Below are 23,035 nucleotides of genomic sequence, written 5' to 3'. Positions count from 1 at the left end.
ATATGGAAGATGCAAAGGAGACACGCTTCAGTCTGTATGGACCCATTTCTACATGTTTGTACATCAGCTTATCAAATCCTGTCTGCTGTCTTCATTTATTACTCTTCACCTGCTTCACTGTCACTGTGTGGGCGGAGCTGCCTGAGCCCCGCTGTTAGGTTTTGTATTGTTGATTGTCATTTATGCTTAGAAATATTTAACCATATATGCTTAGAGGTGTATAATCAATTGCGTACTGATAGGATGTGTGATCTTTAGCAGGCTGCAAAGGCTTGGTGTGTATTCCACACTGGAATGCACACCTACATCCTGGGAGCATGGGAAGAGGTCGTACCTTGTTTTATTGTTTCATGGCAGGATAAACGTGGCTGTATCTGTTTTAGGCTAAGTGCCTTTTGTTTAGATGAACTGTTGGACTTCCAGACCAGCAGGTTTAGGGAAGTCATTTATGGGGTCACACTGAGCTTATTGTACTCGGCCCTGAAAAGCTTAGAAATATGGTATCTAAGCAGATTCTTACTCTGGATGGCATTACCTTGGCCTCCAGTAACGCTGTGAGGAACCTTGGAGTCATTTTTGACCAGGACATGTCCTTCAACGCACATATTAAACAAATATGTAAGACTGCGTTCTTCCATTTGCGCAACATTTCTAAAATTAGAAATATCCTGTCTCAGAGTGACGCTGAAGAACTAGTTCATGCATTTATTACGTCCAGGCTGGACTACTGTAATTCATTATTATCAGGATGTCCAAAAAACTCACTGAAAAGCCTTCAGCTGATCCAAAATGCTGCAGCAAGAGTCCTGACAGGGACTAGAAAGAGAGAGCAGATTTCTCCTGTTTTGGCTTCCCTTCATTGGCTTCCTGTTAAATCCAGAATTGAATTCAAAATCCTGCTCCTCACATACAAGGTCTTAAATAATCAGGCCCCATCTTATCTTAATGACCTTGTAGTACCATATCACCCTATTAGAGCACTTCGCTCTCGCTCTGCAGGCCTACTTGTTGTTCCTAGAGTATTTAAAAGTAGAATGGGAGGGAGAGCCTTCAGTTTTCAGGCCCCTCTTCTGTGGAACCAGCTTCCAGTTCGGATTCGGGAGACAGACACTATCTCTACTTTTAAGATTAGGCTTAAAACTTTCCTTTTTGCTAAAGCATATAGTTAGGGCTGGACCAGGTGACCCTGAATCCTCCCTTAGTTATGCTGCAATAGACGTAGGCTGCCGGGGATTCCCATGATGCACTGAGTTTTTCCTTTCCAGTCACCTTTCTCGCTCACTATGTATTAACAGACCTCTCTGCATTGAATCATATCTGTTATTAACCTCTGTCTCTCTTCCACATCATGTCTTCATCCTGTCTTCCTTCTCTCACCCCAACCAGCAGATGGCCCCGCCCCTCCCTGAGCTTGGTTCTGCTGGAGGTTTCTTCCTGTAAAAAGGGAGTTTTTCCTTCCCACTGTCGCCAAAGTGCTTGCTCATAGGGGGTCATATGATTGTTGGGTTTTTCTCTGTATCTATGAAGCGCCTTGAGGCGACTTTTGTTGTGATTTGGCGCTATATAAATAAAATTGAATTGAATTGAATGAGTAACAAGAAGAACTTTGCCTACTTTGTGTCTTGCTTGCTGTGTAATTATATTGTCTTCAACGTTCCAGCGAATAGGTTCAAGCTACAAACCTATCACCCACCCACACAGAAACATTTCCTCTCTGGAGCTTAACTTCTGCTTCATCTCCGCCTCTTTTCTTCATCCTCCACTTCTCTTTTCTCTTCTTCAGTGTTCTGCAGCCACAGAGTCTCACAGCTGTTAGCACGCCCATAACTGAGCAGCTAGCATTACCCAGCATGCCGTGCAGCAGTGTCAGTTTGTAAATGTGCAAGAATTCCTGCTCCAAACTGTTTCACAGAGTGCTGAGTGCCGTGACCTTTGACCTGCTAAAGACAGTCAGCTGTGGATTATTCATTGTTGTGTCTGATACTTAGAACTGTGAGGAAGAAGCTACACAGTTAATCAGGGTCCCCTCTCTCTGAATCAGGAAAGGTGGGCAGGCCGCGTGTGGGCCGCGGGCCATACGTTGAGCATCACTGTTTGAAATGTGAACATTGTTCTGCTGCAGTCAATGGACTAAACCAGAGAAGAAGAAAACAGACTTTACCATGAAGATCCTCAGTGTGGATCAGTATAATATCAGCCTGATGTCTGCAGTTTAGTGTCAGCACAACTTTCACATCATATTCATCTCAGCACAACTAAAACATGCTGACTGACCTCAGAGTTTCAAATCGACATCGTATATGTACATTATTACATCTACACCTGAATCACAACACTCACACAAATATATCAACTGTGTTTAATATTTTGGCATGTAGATCATTTATGTGCTTCAGCTCTTCTTACATTTTACCACCAACATGTTTCAAAAGGAGCAGCTTTTACTTTGAAGGCCAGCTGTCTGTGTTTCCTGTTTTCATTGTTGGATAATGAAATAAGTCGATGCTTCAGTGCTTTGAATTGTTACACAAAGCAAAGTTTTCTCGTTGTTCAGGCAGAATCGAGCGTTGAAGAATGAATTCACACGTCAATAAACATTTTCATCAGCACAAGCAGGACAATGAAAGCAGGAAATACCCCAAACTGCTATTTCTCATTCTACAACTTCAACAACTGCACATGAATTATACTTCATACACAGACCCACAGTCTCTGATTGCTCTGAAATCTCACTGACAGCCAATAGCAATAAAGAAAAGTCTAGACTGACAGTCTCTGTGGGGTTAGGCAGTGAACTGCTCACGCTGCGTTCAAGTGCATCACAAACTATTGGAATTGGATCCAACTTTGTGAAGCAGATTTCTTCTCAGCTGCTGTTTTGAACATTTCCTCATGAACTGTATTAAACTCTGTAAATGAACTGAGAACTGTTTCTACATTTGAAACTATGGATTCATTTTCCCGTTCACTTCTGTACGTTAGTGTATAAATGAATGTTAGACTGGGCTCCATGGAAACACTTGGACTGGTCTCAGCTGCCTTCTTTCTGTAGTCCTTTCTCTTCTCCAGCTTCTGTTTGAAATCCTCTCACAGAGCCTGAAACCTGCTTTGCTGTCATGTTTGGGCCTGTGTTCCTCTGCTTTAACACAAACCTCACCACAGCAGCTGTGTGGGTCGTCTCTGTAGCAGCCAGATCAGCTTCTGATACATGAACATCATCACAGCTCCTAACTTCACCTTTATTAGCTTTGACATTCATGTCTTTCTTTTCTCTCTGTCTGTTTCCACACAAGCTCAAAGTCTCTGCAGCCTGTTTTTATCTGCTATCATCAGATCTCCAACAGCCTCATTCACATCCATCACACACTCTACAGTCTCACCAGTACTGACTTCATCTTCACTGACTGATGGAGCACAACATGAACCTGTGGAGGCTGAAAAGCTGTCCAGACACACATCTCCCCGTCACCACTCCACTTCTGTCAGCCTTTAAATGAACGCTGCTCAAGTTTGTCACTTCTATTTGGAGCCAAGAGGAAAACTGTTGTTCAGTCGTTTGGAAAGACACAACATTTCTGAAAGCACTCAAACTTCTTCACATTTGTCTTCAGACACATCCTGAACATTTAGGAACTAAAGAACGTTTCAAATATCAAAGATCAGAAATATAGAAAAACAACAACAGCTGCAGTCAGTGAACTCACCTCAGAGTCTCCAGTCGACAGTTTGGACTCTCCAGTCCAGCACACAGAAGCTTCACTGCTGAATCCTGCAGCTTGTTGTTACTCATGTCCAGCTCTGTCAGATGGGAGGGGATGGACTTCAGAGCCGAGGCCACAACTTCACAGTGAGTCTCTGAGAGTCCACAGTCAGCCAGTCTGAGATTACAGAAAATATAAAATATGTTATTATAAAAGCAGAAAGTCTGCATTATAAACACAGACTGAATGTATATGAAGACAAAACAAAGTGAGGTCATAATCTGATGAACATCTGCTCTTCACATCTGTGCTTCAGCTCCTCTTACTGTGTTTGACATGACACAACGATTGAGTCTCTCTCAGACCTGCAGACTTTTAATGAGAATCTTTGTTTGGCTTTAATCTGCAGAAGATGGTGTCACATTTAGGCTTCCATAATGTCCACAGTCTGTCAGTGAGATCTGATCCAGAGTCAGAGTGAAGACACACATGTGGACTGTTTCCTGTCTTGAATCTAGAACATTTTGAATGAGCTCAGCTCAGTGAAGAGTTCCAGCTGGAAAGACGATCTCTGTTTGCTACCTGCTGCTGTCAGGTACGACTGTTCACGTCCACACTCAGGAAAAATCTGCTGACTGTCACCAAACGGAGCAGAAATGTCATCACTGGACAATAATGATGAATGAACTCAGAGCTGCTGATATCACATCTGATTTCAGGGGAACTAAACTAAAAAGGAACAAATAGAAACAACCATCATGACTCTGTTTGACCTTCAGATCAGAAACTATGGTTCAGAACAGCAGCAGGATTTCAGGCACTGTCACATCCTCAACATCCATATTCCAAATGCTCTTCCTTACAGGACACTCTTTGTTCCCACTCAGGGAGTTTCCATGTGTAGAAATCATTTCTGAATCTCAGTAGACTGGGAGGTTTTTCCATCTCATGAATCTCTTTCCTAACATCAAACTAGATAAATCAAACAAAGGAACTGGAGTCTGTCTAATTTCTGACCCCAGTAAAGTTTGTACTGGGATACCCCGACATACTCTCTCTCCATCTGCTCCCACAGCCTCATATTCACAGCTGGCCCTTCTCTCAGCATCCACACTCAGGGTGGGGGCGGGGTCAACACCAGTCAAAACCATTGCTTTGGCCTTATGGCCATTTTATTAGTGTTCGTTTCTGAGTAACAAGCAGGCCTACGCACAGGTGTTTGGACATGTGTGGACCCGACCTACACTTAAACTTCTTAAATCCTCTGTTTCTGTGTCACCAGCTACACTTTTAATATTAATGTATTCACTCCGACATTTTTGGGGAGCGGTCAGAGCTCGTACACTGCAGACAGACATGTCTCCCAGCACACAGCTGACTGTCAACTCTCTGAGATTGGATATGATTCATTTAGATTATATCTGTAAGGTGAAGTTTATCTCGGTGTTTATTTGTTCCTGAGGAAGTCAGCTCGGCTCAGATTAAAGTTTAATAACTGAACAATTTTAATGAACCTTAACGCCTCCCTGGAGCATATATGGAACTGAATCAGTCACTTTTCTTTATTTCCTCATGTTCATATGTGACATACATGTTTTAACCATTAATCTGGAATTAAACTGACATTTAATATATTTTAAGGAGGAAAGAGAAATTTCACCAGAGGATGTTGATGCTGTTCATGGAGACTGAAGACAGAATGATTTATCTGTCCTAATATTTCTGCTGCTCTTTCCTCTGGTGTAAAAATATTTTAACTGTTGGTTTTAATTCAAAATCAATGGTCAAAATGTTAAAATACCAACAAACTTGTGGCGTTAGTGTTGATATTCTGTGAGTTACTTAAAGAGATCACACAGGTACAGGACATATTTTATGTTTAGGTTTATGCATATTTGTGGTGTGATGTGCATGTAGTGGGCTGTTATGTTGTAAACTGTGTGGATGTGTTTGGGAACAGAAAGATTATTTTACTGCATAAAACGGCGCTGCTGAAACAGCTGTTTCTTTTTTTTTTTTTTTTTTTTCTTCTAAATGACATCAGAAACAGCAGTATGCGACATTACGTGATGGGAGAGCTTCAGTTCATCCTTTGTCATTTTTTTTTTTTTTTTTTTTTTTTTTTTTAAATAAATAGGACAGGGGGAATGAATGAGAGAAAGAGGGGGAGAGAAAGAAAGAAAACCAAAGGGGAGAAGAGACGGTGAGAAAGGGGGGGAAGAGAGAGAAAAAAAAAAAGAACTCCTGGGTCACCTGTATGGAGAAAAAAAAAACAAAAAACAAAAAAAACAAACAGAGGAGACAGCAAACAACAAAGAGTAACATAATAATAGAGAAAACAAAGCACCATCACAATAAACTAGCTAGTCATAGATATCAATATTTACTAAATAATAAACGATATTGTGCAGCACGCAAGATAGACAGCGCACAGTGTGCTTTGAGGCAGCAGCCAAGAAAGCTGTAGTCCGCATCTGTGAATACCCATGTGTACACCTGTGTGCATACCTGTGTGGATCAGCATGCTTGCATTCCAAAGGTTTCTCCATGTAATGATCTGCTAGGGAGTGTGGGGGGGCCACAGCCCCGTCCTCCAGGGTGTGAAGTGGGTATGGAGGAGATCAAAACTCCAGACATCCAGAGGCCCCCAGAACACAAGAGACCAAGGAAGACCAACAGAGGGGCAGCCGCGCCACTGTCCCAGTAAGAGCTGAGGAGAGTCCCAGATGAGGGCTCGCCCAGCAGCCGCGGAGCAGAAGTCAGGGGGAGTTGCAGTGACGCGCCCGTGAGCTCCGCCGGCCCCCAGCTGTGCCTGAGTGACCGAGCCCCAGGCCGAGAGGCCGGGGGCACCCCACCTCCAAAGGGGCCCGAGCGAGCCCCAGGCCCCAGGCCCCGACAAGCGGCCGCCAAGGAGTGAGCCGGTGTGTACCCGGACGCCCACCCCCAGACACAAAGAACCACCAACACACCGACACCTGAGGGAGTCCGCCACCGGCAGGGGAAGTGGTGGTGGGTGGAGATAGGCCTCCAAACCTTGGAGGAAACAGCTGTTTCTGCCGCTGACACACTCGGCCGGTGAACCACCTGACTCACACAGGCTCTCCTCCTCCACAGTCCTCGTTTATGAAGAGCTTTACAAACACAACATCACGGCTAACAGCTGGATTCTCCCGTTTCAGTGCCAAACAGCCACTTCCTGCTACAGACAGTAAAGTGGACAGTTCGGCGCTAAACATGTTTTTAAAACTTTAAGCTCTTATTTGTTAAAGCCAGCTTCACAGACAGATCTGTGTCAGTGTTTTAGAGCAGGGCTCAGTGGTGTAAACCAGCCTTTATATGCGTTTCATCTCCATTTTTACATTAAACTGAACCAAAACACTGAAACCTTCACCTGATATGTCTGTGTAGGTTCTCATCATACAGTCATGGTAATCTAAGGAGCCTGGAAAGAAAAGTGACTTCTTTAAGTTTCTTGAAGACGTTTCATCTCTCGAAACCTCTGCTGATAATCACCCACACCCTTTTTCACAGCTTGGCTCATGTGATGAGCCACATGATCAATAGTTGGTCAGCGACCCTCTTAAGGGACACTCCCACTAGGATTAAAATCTGGGACTCTCCACTTTTTGGTTTTAGAAGTGAAGAAGCTGAATGTTCGGATTAAACATCTTCAAGACACTTAAAGCAGTGCACTCGCTTTTCTTTCTAAGCGGCCTTTCTTAGATCACCTGATATAACCTGAGTAAATTATGTCGGGTTTGAAAACTCTGCAGCATGACCCGGGTGTTGCTGGTGGCATCATGAGCTTAGACCCCTCAGTCAGCTCGGTCTGAAGTCATCGCAGCACTAACAGGCACAAATAGGCTCTAACGTGACAAACTGACCCGACATTTAAAGAGTGCCCACTACAGTCTCAGCTAAAACATATGTGCAACGCCAAGGACTGTACACTGGACTCCATTTCAGTGCAAAAGAATAAAACGAAGTAAATCCATCCAATCTCCTCTGCCTGTCCTTATCATCAATAAAAACAATTAATAAAACAGAAAATCATAGAAACAGTCATCTTTGTTATTGCATCATCACACATCAGTTCCCAGTAACTAGTCAGAATGAGACGTTGTTTTCATCTTTCTCACACTCATCTCACTCCCCGGTCACAACAGGTGGTGACTTTAACAGGTGTTACAACCTGGCTCAAAGCTGCAAAAGAGGGCGGAGACTGAAAACAGAGACTGGTTTCATTTTGAAGTTCTTAATAACCTCGGCTAAAGATGAAAACAGACAGCGTGACAGGGTCTGACAACGAGTGGTGGCGTCGTCCTAGCCGACCTCGGCAGTTATTCACACGCCATGACCAAAAACTCCTGCAGTGTGACAGCAGACAGAGGAGGAGTCACAGAGGAGCGTAACAGCTGTGACAGATGCAACAGGAGGACGAGCTCCAACAGTAAACACACTGTGAAGACAGGAAAGCAGTCACGAGTGATGTTGGTCCTGTTTTTATCTCCACTAAAACCTCTCTAACGTCACATGTAACAGAACACAGACACATCTGATTATCAGGGACCACGACCCACATCTTTGCCTCACTATGTTTATAAGAAGAGACTGAAAATAATGATTCTCCCAACACATCACCAACACTTTTATGGCAAACAGATAATAGTGAGTGAAAAGAGGTGAACTGTTTCATATGCAGTTATCAGGGTAAATACATTTAAACCAAAGACACTGGAAGAGTAAAGGAAAGGAACTGAAGGTGACAATTCAAGAAGCTCAACAGAAGTCAAATGTAACATGATCAAGATTCCCTGTTAAAATATACTATGTTAATAATAGTGTATAGTACAATAGTATACTATACACTGTTATTAGTATAGTAGTATACTTGTCACACAGTGGAAATTTGTGTTTTTATGTTTTATCAATCTGTGTATTGGTACATAGTGTTGATTTTATTTGCATGATTTTATTGTGATATTTATATTGCATGGTTTTATCCTCATACTTATATTATGTGTGTTAATGTTGTTGTACCATATTCCTTTAATCCACTGAGGACTAAACAGATGGGGGCGTTCCCCAAGGTGGCCTATCAGCTGCCAGATTGACCTGTTAAAGGGGATGGTGAGCGCAGAGACAAGAGGAGCGACGCACGAAAGGTGAGCAGGAGAAAAAGGAACGCGTGTAAGCCCGCACGTGTGTTGAAGGAACTGCTGCCTGACTGTGGGGCGCCGCGAGTCGTTCGGCGATCCAGTCCCAACTGCAGGAACAGCAACAGTGGGTGGCGATGGCCCTCAATTCACAACAGGGCAGGGATGCCCCTCTGCCTGCATCTGACGGTGCTACGAGGGAGGCCGTGTGCAGGTGTGGAGTGGGGCGAGACTGCGGCGACGCGCTGTCAGGAGACAGGTCTGCGACAGGAGCCCCCTCCTTGTTCTTCTGGCCGGCGTGGTTTCCATCCCGGAAGAGAAATTCCTCTCCTGTTTCAGATAAGGCACATTCGCCCGCGTGTGGCTGTACTGTGGGATTATGGGACTGTGGGAGGGTAATTTTAGCATATGGAAAACATTTTTTTAGCTTTGTTTTAATAGTGTATAGTTATTTCTGCCGGCAGGGTTTTTAGCGCATTGAGAACACTCTTTTTATTGTATACGGGGGATTTTAACTTGTATTTGTGATTCTGGCTGTGTTTTTTATGGAAATAAATGGTGTGTGTTCAAAGCCAGCTTAGTTTCTGTGCCCTGAGCGCTGACCCGCTTGCTCCCCTTCCTCTTGTATGTGAACGGACTTGGAGGTGAAGATTTAGGTCCACCAGTCTTAGCGGCTACATAATTTTGGCGTTTGTCGACAGGATACAAGTTTGGGAGCAGTGTTCAGTACCTGGGGTACAGATATAGATGATAGAATGCTAAGTGTTTAAATCAGCTACCCTTGTTGAGGGTTGTGAGCAAGGGGGGTACAGAAAAGACGTTTTATTGCCACGTGAGTATTCATGAGTAGTGTTCATCCACAAGGGATATCAGAGGAGCTGAGCTGAGAGGAGTCAGTGTTCTGATAATCCCATACATTAGCTATGCTATGTGGTCACGAAATGGAAGAACAGCAGGTTACCTGGATGTGGCAATTGGACTGTATAACTCACCTATGCTGTAACTTTTCTAGGATGCATTCAAAGGAACTCGTTGGTAGCAGATTATTGCTGATGTTTCATGTGTTATGTGTAAAGAAGGGACTACCAGAGACACAGTAGCCAGCAAGGCCAAGTGTTGTTCAGCCACCCTCCTGGACAGAACACCTGAATGTTGTGACAGGGACTGTCACAGTTAAAATATGGGGGGATGTCACACAGTGGAAATTTGTATTTATCTTGTATATTGTTTTTATTCTGATTTTTAGTGTTTATTTATGAGTGACGTTTTATTTGCATTGTTTTATTCTGTTTCTATTGCATGGGCTTTAGTGTTTTATGTGACATAGTTTTTAATCCACTGTGGACTGGCTACACATGGGACAAATTAGCTGATAGGGACCACCTGCTGAGGCATGGGTGTGTCAGCTGTGTAAAGACCTTTTAAAAGCAGGCTAGCTGAGCACTGAAGGAGAGAAGCCCAAGACTGGAAGGCTAATGCTAGATGGCCAGCGTGACACGGCGACCCAGTCCTGACCTCATGGAACGGCAACAGTAGGAGACAACGCGTGTGATTGGCAGCAGGTTTACTATCTGTTATTTTACAGGACACTGATGCAAGGGGAGCTGTGGCGGTGGTCGCATGATGGATTCGGGTGCAGAACGCAAGCTGGGCTGGGATATGATGGGCCAGTGGAAGGACAAGATGGGAGGCTCTTGCTTGTCTGCCGAAGACGGGGCTGGCGTGGACTCTGCTCTAAAGCCGGAATTCCTGGCCTGCTGATGGACCCATAATGAACATGTGGCATAATTATAGCAGGGGTTTGTTAGTGAATATAGAAAATGGTAGTTTTACGGGTTCTAGGATTGTTTTATTTAGTTTTACTAAATTGACAACCTTGTATCACGTACATTTTAAGGGTGTTTTTATTTGTGCTCCCTGGCCCAGTAATAAACTGTTCCTGATCAGACCTGCTTCATCTCTGTGCCCTCGGTGTCTGACTCGCTTGTATTTTAAAGAAGCTTTCTTTTTAGAGGACATTCTGGCGCGACTGCTTTAGTGTCCCCATGTGTTACATACTATGCTAATAATAGTGTACAGTATAATCCTAAATCTGCAAATGTTGAAAACTTCTATACAATCTCAATATTATGGAGGATCAGAAGAGTCAAAACACATCAAAATACATTTCATGCTTCATTAATAAATTGTGCAATAAAACATGAGTACATTTATTTCATTTTAAAAAACATTTTTGAATTCCAATTTTTAAAATGATTTTAAAATCTTTTAAAAAATAAAATCAAAGATTTACTTTGTACATTTAAAATGGTGATTCCACTCCTCATTTGAAAATCCATTTCTTCACTGCATTTCCCTTTCCTGTTAGCTCAGGATTACCATATTAGGTATTAGCTGACCTCTGACCTTATATTCCACTTGTGTGGTGTCAGAGTCTGGTCTCTGTTTTCACAGAGGATGTGGTTCTGTTGGCTTCATCAGGTGATGGCCTCCAGCTCACAGTGGAGCTGTTCTCAGCAGAGTGTGAAGCCGTGTGAATGAGGATCAGCATCATGGTCCTCAGCTGGGAAAGGGTGGAGTGCCCACTCTGGCTCAGAGACAAGTTCCTGCCCCAGGTGGAGGAGTCTGAGTATCTCAGGGTCGAGTAAAGACGGGGGAGGGGAGCAGGAATCAACAGACAGACTGTTGCTGCGGTAACAGTGAGGTGGACGCTGTACTGGTCTGTCGTGGTGAAGAGAGAGAGAGCTGAGCGTGACAGCGAAGCTCTAAATTTACCGGTCGATCTATGTCCCTGCCCTCACCTATGGTCACGAGCTGTGGGCAGTGACGGGAAGAACCAGATCATGGTTACAAGTGGGGCAAATACATTTTCTCTGAAGGGTAGCTGGTGTCTCCCTTGGAGACGGGGTGAGGAGAATCCCCTTCACAAAAACTAATCAAGTGAACAAGACTCTCCAGGAGGTAAACATTTAAATATCCAAGTCTACCATAAAGAGAAAACTGCATGAAGGTAAACACAGATGGTGCATTACAATTCACTGCATGTGTTTTACATGAAGAATGGAGGATATACCGTCCACTTTCACTCTGTCTTTAGCAGCAAGTGGCTCTTTGTTGTTTGGCTAGCTGCACTGAAACAGGAGAATCCAGCTGTTAGCCGTAATGTTGGTGTTTGTAAAGCACTTTATAACCAAGGACTGTGTTTTTAATTTAAACATTAAACTATTAACCGACACTGATCAATGATGTAATGATCACATCTGGACTCACCGAGCCTTTCTGCAGTTCCTCACAGCTGGAATCAGTCTCAGTCGTCCCTCCTTTGATGTTTTGTACTTCTGCAGGTCTAACTCATCCAGAACCTCCTCTGACATCTGCAGCATGAAGGCCAGAGCTGAGCAGTGGATCATAGAGAGGTCCTTTGACCTTTTCTTTGACTTCAGGAACTCTTGGATCTCCTGATGTACTGAGAGGTCGTTCATCTCCATCAGACAGTGGAAGATGTTGATGTTTCTGTCAGGACAGGAATTAAACTTCTTGTTATTCTTCAGGTTCTTGATGACTCTCTGGATGGTTTCTGGACTGTTCTCTGTCTGACCCAGCAGACCTCCTAAGAGTCTCTGGTTGGACTCCAGACAGAGGCCATGAAGGAAGCGGACAAACAGGTCCAGGTGGCCATTTTTACTCTGGAGGGATTTCTCCATGGCTCGTTTAAGGAAATCATCCAGAGATGATTCGTTGTATTTTTTTCCCAGGAAGTCCTTCAGCACCTCTGACTTCCTGTTGGTGAAACAGTGGAACATGTAGACTGCAGCCAGAAACTCCTGGATGCTCAGATGAACAAAGCAGTAGACTGGTTTCTGGAAGATCACACACTCTCTTTTGAAGATCTCTGTACAAACTCCTGAGTACACCGAGGCCTCTGTCACATCCAGACCACACTGCTCCAGGTCTTCTTGGTAGAACATGATGTTTCCTTTCTCCAGATGTTCAAACGCCAGCCTCCCCAGTTTCAGAAGAACTTCCCTGTCAGCCTCCGTCAGCTCCTGTGGACTCGTCTCATGTCCCTCGTGGTACTTGTTCTTCTTCCTCTTTGTCTGAACCAGCAGGAAGTGTGAGTACATGTCAGTCAGGGTCTTGGGCAGCTCTCCTCTCTGCTCTGTAGTCAACATGTGCTCCAGAACTGTAGCAGTGATCCAGCAGAAGACTGGGATTCTACACATGATGTGGAGGCTCCTGGATGTCTTCATGTGGGAGATGATTCTGCTGGACAGCTCTTCATCACTGAATCTCCTCCTGAAGTACTCCTCCTCCTGGGCGTCAGTGAAGCCTCGTACTTCTGTTAGCCTGTCAACACATGTAGGAGGGATCTGATTGGCCGCTGCAGGTCGGGAAGTTATCCAGACGAGAGCCGAGGGAAGCAGATTCCCCTGGATGAGGTTTGTCAGCAGCTGGCTGACTGATGACTTCTGTGTGACATCAGACAGCAGCTTCCTGTTGGTGAAATCCAATGAAAGTCTGCTTTCATCCAGGCCGTCAAAGATGAACAAAAGCTGAGAGACAGCCAGCTTCTCTGCTGTGACCTTCTGTAATGTTGGATGGAAAACATGGAGCAGCTCCAGAAGACTGTACTGCTCCTCTCTGATCAGGTTCAGCTCCCTGAATGAAAGCAGAACCACCACACTGACATGTTGGTTCTCCAAGCCCTCTGCCCAGTCCAGAGTGAACTTCTGCACTGAGAAGGTTTTTCCAACACCAGCCACGCCGTTGGTCAGAACCACTCTGATGGGTCTCTGTTGGTCAGGTAAGGCTTTAAAGATGTCCTGGCACCTGATTGGAGTGTCATGGAGGGCGTCCATCTTGGAAGCTGTCTCCAGCTGCCTCACCTCATGTTGGCTATGAACCTCTTCACTCTGTCCCTCTGTGATGTAGAGCTCAGTGTAGATCCTGTTGAGGAGGGTTCTACTTCCTGTTTCATCACTTCCTTCAGTCACACGTTCACATCTCCTCCTCAGACTGATCTTATGTTCATCTAAAACCTCCTGCAGACCAACATCTGCTGAAAGAAAGAAAAACAGAAAGAAAACTCTTCAATGTCTGAACAACAACAAGAAGTCCAGTTTTCAGAAATGAGTCCATCAGCAGACAGATGTTCAGTCTTACTTTGTACACAGCTGCTCTGACTGGCTGTCTGCAGTCCAGCTCTGCTTCTGGATCTTTCTCCACACTGGGGACAGGACCAGTCTCCTGGTGAAGCAGACTGGTCCCAGTATGAGGAGATGCACTGTCTGCAGAACCAGTGTCCACAGCTGGTAGAGACTGGATCCTTCAGGACGTCCTGACACAAAGCACAGCAGGACAGCTGCTCCTCCTCACAGACACCACTCCTCTTCCTCTTCCTCCCTCTGTGAACACATTTCTTTATCACTAAAATCATTGACTGTCAGTGACAAACATCCAGATTTGATGACACTGTGCAGAAGCTCTGATGGTCACAGAGAAAAGTTTGGGATCCATCACTCTGAACTGACCTTTGACCTCCTCTAAAAACTGTGGTGGAGCAGCGGTGTCACATTCAGAGCTTTCAGCTTTATTTTGAAAGAGTTCAGTCATCAGGAAGTGAACTTCTGGGTTCTGATTTCCTTTCTATTCTTTTACAGAAGTGAAGAAGAAGAACTAAAAGCTTTGAAATGATCTGAGTGATATTTTTGAACATTGCCACCAAATTGAGTTCAGCCTCCAGCAGTAACTTTGTTTCATGATGCCTCCCTGATGATGTGATGTTTGATTACAAACCTGTTTATGTGTTAGACATTAATCACATGAACACAGGCAGAAAAAAGAAGCCAATGAAACAAATGACAGAAACGTGTTCATTCACTGCCATGATCCATATTTGATATGTACAGATGTTTGTAAAGAACACGTGTGCAGCGCTTTGTTCTGAGTATCTGCTGTCAGCACACAGTGCAGCAATAACTACAACCACACGTTTCTGTAGATCCTGAACATCAGCCTGGAGGAATCTGACCTCAGGTCTGCACACAGAGGAGCTTCACCTCTGGGATGATGCTGGCTTCAGCTCCTTCTACAATCAGGCAGAAGCTTCTGCACCATCAGGACACAAACAGAGAGGAGCTTCTATCCTCAGACCATCCAAGTCCTAAATCAGAACATGCTCCCCTCATAGCATCACCATCAGGGTTTAAACAGGACCTTACATCATGTTCTTGTCTCACTGTCATATTTCAGATCATACCTGATTCATTATGACGTCACACGCTGCTACACTGATCCTGCTGCTTCATTACTGCTGATATTACTCTGCTCACTCTGTTCAGTTACTCTGTTTACATCACTTTGCTCATTTGCTTTGTTCTGCTTGCACTGCTCTGTCAGTACATGCTGTGCTAATGTGGCACAAAGCACTTTAACATTACATCTGCACAATGTTTCATTATTTCATTTAATGATTGTTTCTAATGTTTTGTCCAGTCACAGGAGCAGCTCAGCACATTTCACTGTGTTGTACGTGTATGACGATGCCTGTGACAAATAAACAGCCTCGGACTCTTCAATCTTCTGCATTTCTTTGGAGATCAGCTCAGTGGCCTGTTGAGACCATCTTTCTATTTCTGATGACTCAGTTCAGATTATTATCCTGATACTTTCTTTTAAAATGTGATGAAATCATTTATCTGATGTTCTGACACAAATACACCAAAACGATCCCAAACAGCACAAACCACCACGTTACACACAGTGTAATAAAAATACAGGCAACTACAAATAAAAACACTTTAAAATATAAACTAAAATTACAAAGTGGTCACAGAATTTCAAACACCCGTAAATGAGTCAGCAGCTCTCTTACATGGTCAGCTGAGCTCCATGATTGAAGAACATTGTTGCTGCAGGTTCATCACTGAAGCCTGGAGGTTTGTCTTTGGAGCAGTCACTCCTCATAGACACACAGCTGGATGCTGGAGACTGTGACCTCTGACCTCTGCAAACACAAACACATGAATTACTGATTAATCTGTTTAAAATCTTTTAAGCAGCTGCAAACACACAAACTGGATGATGTGATGGTTTCTGTCAGTAATAGTTGTCTCAGATTAGAGTACAGACGGCTGCAGAGACGTTCACAGCAACAGAGAAGAAATCATTACCTTGGATTGCATTACTACTACGATTGATACTAGCATTATCGTACCCGGACCACCATTAGGAATCATTTATGATGTCACTGGTAGAACACATTTATAGAAACAACCTTTGAACTCTGAGTCAGCAGCTCTCTTACATGGTCAGCTGAGCTCCATGATTGAAGTTTACTGTTGGTGCAGGTTCATGACTGAAGTCTGGAGGATCTATTCCTTTGGACCAGTCACTCCTCACAGACACACAGCTGGATGCTGGAGACTGTGACCTCTGACCTCTGCAAACACAACCACATTGCATTCATTTCACATCAATTAGTACACCACAAAAGGCATGCAAGAAACACAGTATGAAGGCAAACTTCTGGCGTCAATAACATTCAACAGGTCAGGTGGAAACTTTTCTCAGATTTGATTCATGTTTTTATAGAACGATCCAGCTAAAAAAAATATACCATTAGGTCAGGGGTCAGCAACCTTCAGGACCCAAAGAGCCATTTGGAGCCAGTTTCCACACAAAAGAAAACACTGGGAGCCACAAATACTTTTTGACATCTAGAATGAAGATAACACTGTATATACTGTTTTTTACCTTTATGCTTTGTGTGAACAACTAAGGTGTGTTGCTTATGAAATCCATGAAGTGCTACAGAGAAAATTACATGTTATTTATGTAATGAACACATTTGAACTCTTAAAGAAATATAACAAAAGGAAAGACACCCAGCTGAACTAAAATGATGTAGCAAACAAAAACTGCTGTGAGCCGCCACCCTTATATCTCCTTTGGGCTTTTGGAGCCTTGAGCTGACTTTTAAAAAATAATTGGAAAAAAAGCTCTATGCTGCTGAAAGATGAAAAATAGATATTTGCAAAATTCTGCCTAAATATGTATTTTACCTGGTTAATGTGTGTGGCGGGGCGTGGTCTGCAGCGCCGCTGCAGGGGAGGCGGACGCACCTGAGCGGCACCCGCAATCACGCCTCGCCGCCTTAACGTCTGTGCTGTTGTGTTGGTGTGTGTCGGGCTGTGAGCTGCAAAGCTACAGCCGGCTGTGTGCGTACAGCAACCGTGTGTGAAAAGTGGTCAATAAAGAGAAGCTGAAAAGCGTGTTCATGCAAACATCGTCGGGTCTGCCGTGATATGTTTACAACGGGACTTCTGCTCCTGAACCTCTGCGCACAGCGTCTGCAGGTCGGGGCTGTACGAAGTCACTTTCATCTTTACAGGACTGTAAGCTGTCGTCTGTGAGGCGTGAGCGTGTTTGTTTTTAACATAGTTCACGGTGGAGAACAGCTGCTGACATAATGTGGATCCGAAGATCCATAATTGGCCTACCTGGGGCTGAAAGTCTCGATAAATGCACGGCGTTTCGGCGGGTACACCGGCTTCCACGAGTGTGACGCTTATTTGAACGATGAAAAAATAATAAAATATAATTTTATTTTTTTATTTCAATATCACAATAATCTTCCAATTTAGAACTACAAGTTAAAAAAGAACATAAATAAAATACACTTCAGCTAAATACTTCTAATTTATTTTCCCAAACCACGAGGAGCCGCACTGTAAGGACTAAAGAGCCGCAGGTTGCCGACCCCTGCATTAGTGTTAGTCAATGTTGCAACTGAACTGAAAAACAAAAGATTTTGGTCCAAAGAAACAAAGTCACTATTAATACAACACAACCCCCCCAAAAAGAGCCATGTAGACCCCGGGCTCTATGGGTCTTGTGCTCGGAGCTTGTTCCTGTGCTGCCATGATTAGTGCCTCTGTGCTGTCTTTCAGTCCAGCTTTGTTCAGCCACTGGTAGGATTTCTGGATGTCAGCCACTTCCTCTGCCTGCTGGTGGTGCAAACTGTGTTGTTCTGAGTTTCATTGGACGTCTTTGTCCAAAGCACCAGACAAAGGGCAAAGTAGATGCATTTGCATCAGCAGGAAAATACACCCCAAACTAGCATCATCATTATACAACTTTAACAACTGCCACTAAATGATACTTCATACACAGACCAGTGTTAGGTTAAGTTATGATGTCACTGGCAGAACATTTATAGAAACAACCTTTGAACTCTGAGTCAGCAGCTCTCTTACATGGTCAGCTGAGCTCCATGACTGAAGAACATTGTTGGTGCAGGTTCATGACTGAAGTGTGGAGGAACTTTTTCTTTGGACCAGTCACTCCTCACAGACACACAGCTGGATGCTGGAGACTGTGACCTCTGACCTCTGCAAACACAAACATCAATAAGTGATCAGTTCTCTCTGACAGGCATATGATCAGCTGATCCCTCTGTGATATTGTGTCTGCCTCATAACGCTGACAGGTCAGCCAATCATCAGCCAGTTTTTCTGTCTCTGAATGAACTCAGTTTGTTCTCAGCTCTTCTCTCTGATTCTGCTGCACTGACTTCACTTAAACTTACAGAGTTCAGATCTTAGCAAGAAAACAAGTCAATAAAAATCAAACTCAGATCAAACAGTTTGAACCAATCACAGATCAATGATTCTGTCATGGTTATGTTGAAATGACTAATAAAGTTAGTAGTGTTCTTACATTATTGCTGCAGGTCCATGACTGTAAGGTGGAGGTGTTTGTGTAACTCCGTCACTCCTCACAGACATACAGCTGGATGCTGCTCCGTCCTCTTCCTCCATCTTCTTGATGTCAGGGTGGAGTTAGTCTGAGAGGTAAACACACACACTCAGAGGTGCTGTTGTACTGGAAGCATCACACTGACAGCTTTCTAATGTTGGAGCTTTGGCCCTAAAGTCCAAACCAGTTATTTTAGAGGCTCAAAGTCTTTAAAAAACACCAAAACCATCACATTATTTAATAAGTACATGATCAGGTGGATGAAGGAACTCAGTGTGTTTGGGATCATCATCATGGTGAGGAGCCCACATGTTACGGCTCCTTTGGAGAGAAGCTGAGGATCACTGCAGGAAGTGAGCTCATGAAACCAAACTGCTGTTTGTGAGCAGGATGACTCTGTTATTGGACCTGCTCTGTGTTCTACATATGATCAATACTTCAAATATCTGTAAACATCTCATCTTATATTTGTTGCACTTGGTCACATCTGTCTTTAAAAATAGATTTTAATGTCACTGAGAGTTCTTTTCTACCTTTATTGATTTATTTTGGAATAAATTAAATATAAAGGTGCCAAAAACTGCCTGCAGCTTCTGCTCTGTGACAGGAAACTACTGTCAGGCTCAAAATGACTTCAGATTATTCATCACAGAGTGTTTATGGATCACAGGACACGTTACAGTTTTACAGCCTCACGGACATAAAACTCTTAAAGTTTGTTTCTGAAGGGATTTTCAGATCAGACCTGATGTTTCTGCCTACAGCCTGTTTACCGATATAATCAATATCAGACATCAGAGCAACAGAAACCTCGGTGATCAGGACGCCGGCACTGAGAACAGGAAGTGGCTCAAACGTCGCACTTTCATAAAGTCAGCCTGAACTCCACTCACAGAGTTTCTGTCGCCATTTTAGTTTTAAAACCCGTCGTGATAAGGGCGGGTCTTACTGTGAACCTGCGCGCTCATTGGCTAATAACTTGAGATTGACAAGCCGTTATCCAATGAGCGCGCGGCTTCTCCCAACATAAAGTAGTTTCCTTTGAAAAACCAAAGTCTGATTATTTTTGCCTCCACTGACGGAGCCTGTTGTTCCCGCCACAGAGACACAGTAATGTCAGAGCGGTGTTAACACTCACCTGCCTCAGCACAGCTCTCACTCTCCTCCTGCTCTCTCAGCTAAACTCACTTCCTCTCTACTTACAGGAAACCAGCGCTCAGAGGAGCCGACCGGCCTCACGTTTCACCCACAGACACGAACAGCGTGGAATTATTTTATGTCATAAGAAGAAACATATTCATGTTAACACTCACCTGCCTCAGCTCCACCTTCCTCCTCCTGCTGCTCTGAACGGAGGAGCAACACTTTCACTTTCACTGCTCCTCCCTAAACACAGAGGATGCTGGGACTTGTAGTTTTTACCTTGTGTGATATTTATGGCTGTGACACTAAATCACAGCATGAAAACTTCCTGCAAACATGTCACAGGCGATAAAAGTTTCACATTAAAGGTGAAGTTATTTTTCTGTCTCATGTTCAATAAACAGTGAGCTGGGAAAACTGAAGAACAGACTTCAGACGTTCCCTGCAGAGTTTCTGCTGCTCGGTCGTCTGCATGTTGCTGAGACTGAGCTGATGATGAAGCTGTGATGGGTTTATGGCACGTTTGGTTGTGGAGAAGAGTTTTACTGCCGGTGCAGGTGAAATGATCAGAGGTTACAGCCTCTGGTTAAAGTGGAGGCAGCGATCAGGACGGCTGAGCAGCAGAGGTCTCGAGGGTCCTAAAGTGTAAAAGCATCAGAATCAGAATCAGAAAGGGTTTTATTGCCAAATGTTGAGCAGGTTTACAACATTAGGAAATTGCTGCGGTGCTTCAGTGCAAACATACTGCCATAAATTACGCTTAAATAGACATGAAAATAAAAATAAGAATAAGAATTAAAAGTGCCAAGTAGATAGATATATACATGATATATACATGAGTGCAGGTGGTGATCAGTGCCAAACATGGAATGATGCAGTGAACACAGCATAGGGTCATGTGTTAGTGGTGGGAACAGTCATACGGTTATTGTTCATGTGTCCGACAGCAGAGGGGAAGAAACTGTTCTTATGGCGAGAGGTTCTGGTGCGAATGGACCGGAGCCTCCTGCCTGAGGGGAGCAGGTCAAACAGACTGTGTCCAGGGTGAGAAGGGTCAGCTGAGATCCGAGCTGCACGCCCCAGTGTCCTGGAGGTGTACAGGTCCTGCAGAGATGGGAGTCTGCAGCCAATCACCTTGTCAGCAGAGCGCACAACACGCTGCAGTCTCTGTTTGTCCCTGATAGTGGCTCCAGCGTACCACACGGTGATGGAGGAGGTGAGGATGGACTCGATGATTGCAGTGTAGAATTGCATCATCGTCCGTGTTGGCAGGTTGAATTTCTTCAGCTGCCTCAGGAAGTACATCCTCTGCTGGGCTTTCTTAATGACGGAGGTGATGGTGGGCTCCCACTTCAGGTCCTGGGTGATGGTGATACCCAGGAAGCGGAATGAGTCCACAGAGGTGATGGGGGTGTCAGTCAGGATGATGGGGGGGAGTGGAGCTGTGTGCGTCCTGAAGTCCACAATAATCTCCACTGTCTTCTGGGCATTCAGCACCAGGTTGTTGTGGCTGCACCAGGACACCAGACGTTCAACCTCCCTCCTGTAGGCAGACTCATCCCCGTCCGAGATGAGTCCAATAACGGTGGTGTCATCAGTGTTAGTAACACAAAGATGACAGAATGGGATCATCCACACAACACTAACATCTAAATCCACGGCAGGAACTCTTCCAGTGTCCTGAAAAATCTGTGTGCACAATGCTGAGATTAAAATCTTTGCTCATCTTAATGCAATATTTACTAAAGTCTGGTAGAAGTTTTACTGATTTCCAGTCCACTTAGCAGACGTGTGGATAGGTGGTGGGTTGTAGAGCAGACTGAAAGCTTTAACTTCATCCTCTGATTAAAAACTCAGACCCACAGATACAGGAAGTATAATGCTGGTGTAAGACAGGAAACGGCAACACGGCAGCCATCTTTTTCCTCCCATGATGACCAGTGTCCCAGCAGAAGCTGGGGTTTGTTAGATCCTGTTCGATCCAGAGGAAACAGGCTAAAAGAGTCGATCAGGGGGATCATGGTTTTATTATGTGCTCGTTATGATTGAAGCTCTGGTTGTGTGTTAGAGACAGAACCTGCAGATTCCTCCACTCTGCCTCCTCCTCTGCAGGAATCAGCCTCTTGGCTGGTTTTATTCACCAACGTGAATAAAATCATCAAACTAATCCAAGTTCATTGTGAAATGCCTGAAAATGGAGGAATAAATCTGTCAGTTACCGTATAAAGTTTGAGTTTGTCAGTGTTTTACACGGAGACGGTCGTCAGATGTTGAATGTTTAGCATGAAAGTTCCACATCTGGAGAAACCTTCAAGATTAAAGCCAGTGAAAAGTGAAGAGTTTCTGCAGCAGCCGCACTTCCAGCAAATCTGTTCTTTCAAAATAAAGTGAAGAGTCTAAAATTATATTCACGACAGGTTTAAAGGTGAAGGTGGTCACATGGTTTTAGTGGAATGCCTACGTGGGCGCGTCTGAGTGATTTTGATTCAGATTCGTGCAGCGTGGAGCAGTAAACACTTGTTTTTGTTCATCTGGACTCATGAATGATTCCAGTTAGCACATTTCCAGCCAATGAAACGTAACTACAGATGAAGACAAACACATTTAAGCTGCCTGACTCTCGCGTGTGGGTGCGTGTTCCCATTTTCAGGCTGTTTTAGTTTTCAGTTTAGAGGAACGCTGCAAACTCACAAAAACTTCTTTCTTGTGAGGTTTTGTTGTCAGACTGATAAAAGCAGCAGCAGCTGGTGTTTGATGAGCAGACGTGTGTTTCCTGTTCTGTAATAATCAGCTTGTTACCATCACATAATGAACTCAGCCGTGACCAATGAGGCCGTCCTTGTGCGGTTCTCTGGCGCTGATTCTGACTGTGACCTTCACCTCTGCAGGGTCGCCTCTGCTCGTGGCTCAGCTCGTGTTTGTCAGGCTGACAAAATAAAAGCTTCTTCATTTCTGTGGCTGAAGAGGAGTCTGCTCTTCTTCACCAACAGGAAGTGAAACATTTCTCACTGATTCTGAAATCTTCACTTGTCTCACAAACTCACAGTAACACACACACACGGTTGTGTTTTCATATCCTTTGGGGACATCTATTTGACATCATGCTCTCCTCAGCCTTTTACTCTAACCATTAAGACTGAATGCCTAACCCTGACCTGACTGTCCCTGACACTAAAACCACATTCTGAGTCTCACAAATGTCTTCAAACTTGTGGGGACGGGCATTTTGGTCCCCACAAAGACATGTAAACATGCACACACACAGGTATTAATGAC

At 44.2% G+C, this 23,035-nt stretch overlaps 1 protein-coding gene across 1 annotated transcript; it reads right to left on the bottom strand.

Annotated features, from left to right (window-relative positions):
- Nucleotides 1-3,700: 3,700 nt before the first annotated feature.
- LOC146682064 (protein NLRC3-like) lies at nucleotides 3,701-14,330 on the bottom strand. Its single transcript, XM_085448512.1, has 3 exons — nucleotides 14,021-14,330; nucleotides 12,128-13,916; nucleotides 3,701-3,878 (listed from the first exon to the last, which is right to left on the bottom strand). The coding sequence occupies exons 1-3, from the start codon at nucleotides 14,292-14,294 to the stop codon at nucleotides 3,701-3,703; spliced, it is 2,241 nt and encodes a 746-aa protein (XP_085304638.1). The 5' UTR covers nucleotides 14,295-14,330.
- Between the last annotated feature and the right edge of the window lie 8,705 nt (nucleotides 14,331-23,035).

This window comes from Copadichromis virginalis, linkage group LG23 (assembly GCF_057382275.1).
Source record: "Copadichromis virginalis isolate Kocher_CV1m ecotype Utaka linkage group LG23, C_Virginalis_male_GT1.1, whole genome shotgun sequence".
NCBI classification, from domain to species: domain Eukaryota; kingdom Metazoa; phylum Chordata; class Actinopteri; order Cichliformes; family Cichlidae; genus Copadichromis; species Copadichromis virginalis.
The sequence above is the reverse complement of the archived record's forward strand: the minus strand, read 5'-3'. Positions and strand labels throughout refer to the sequence as shown.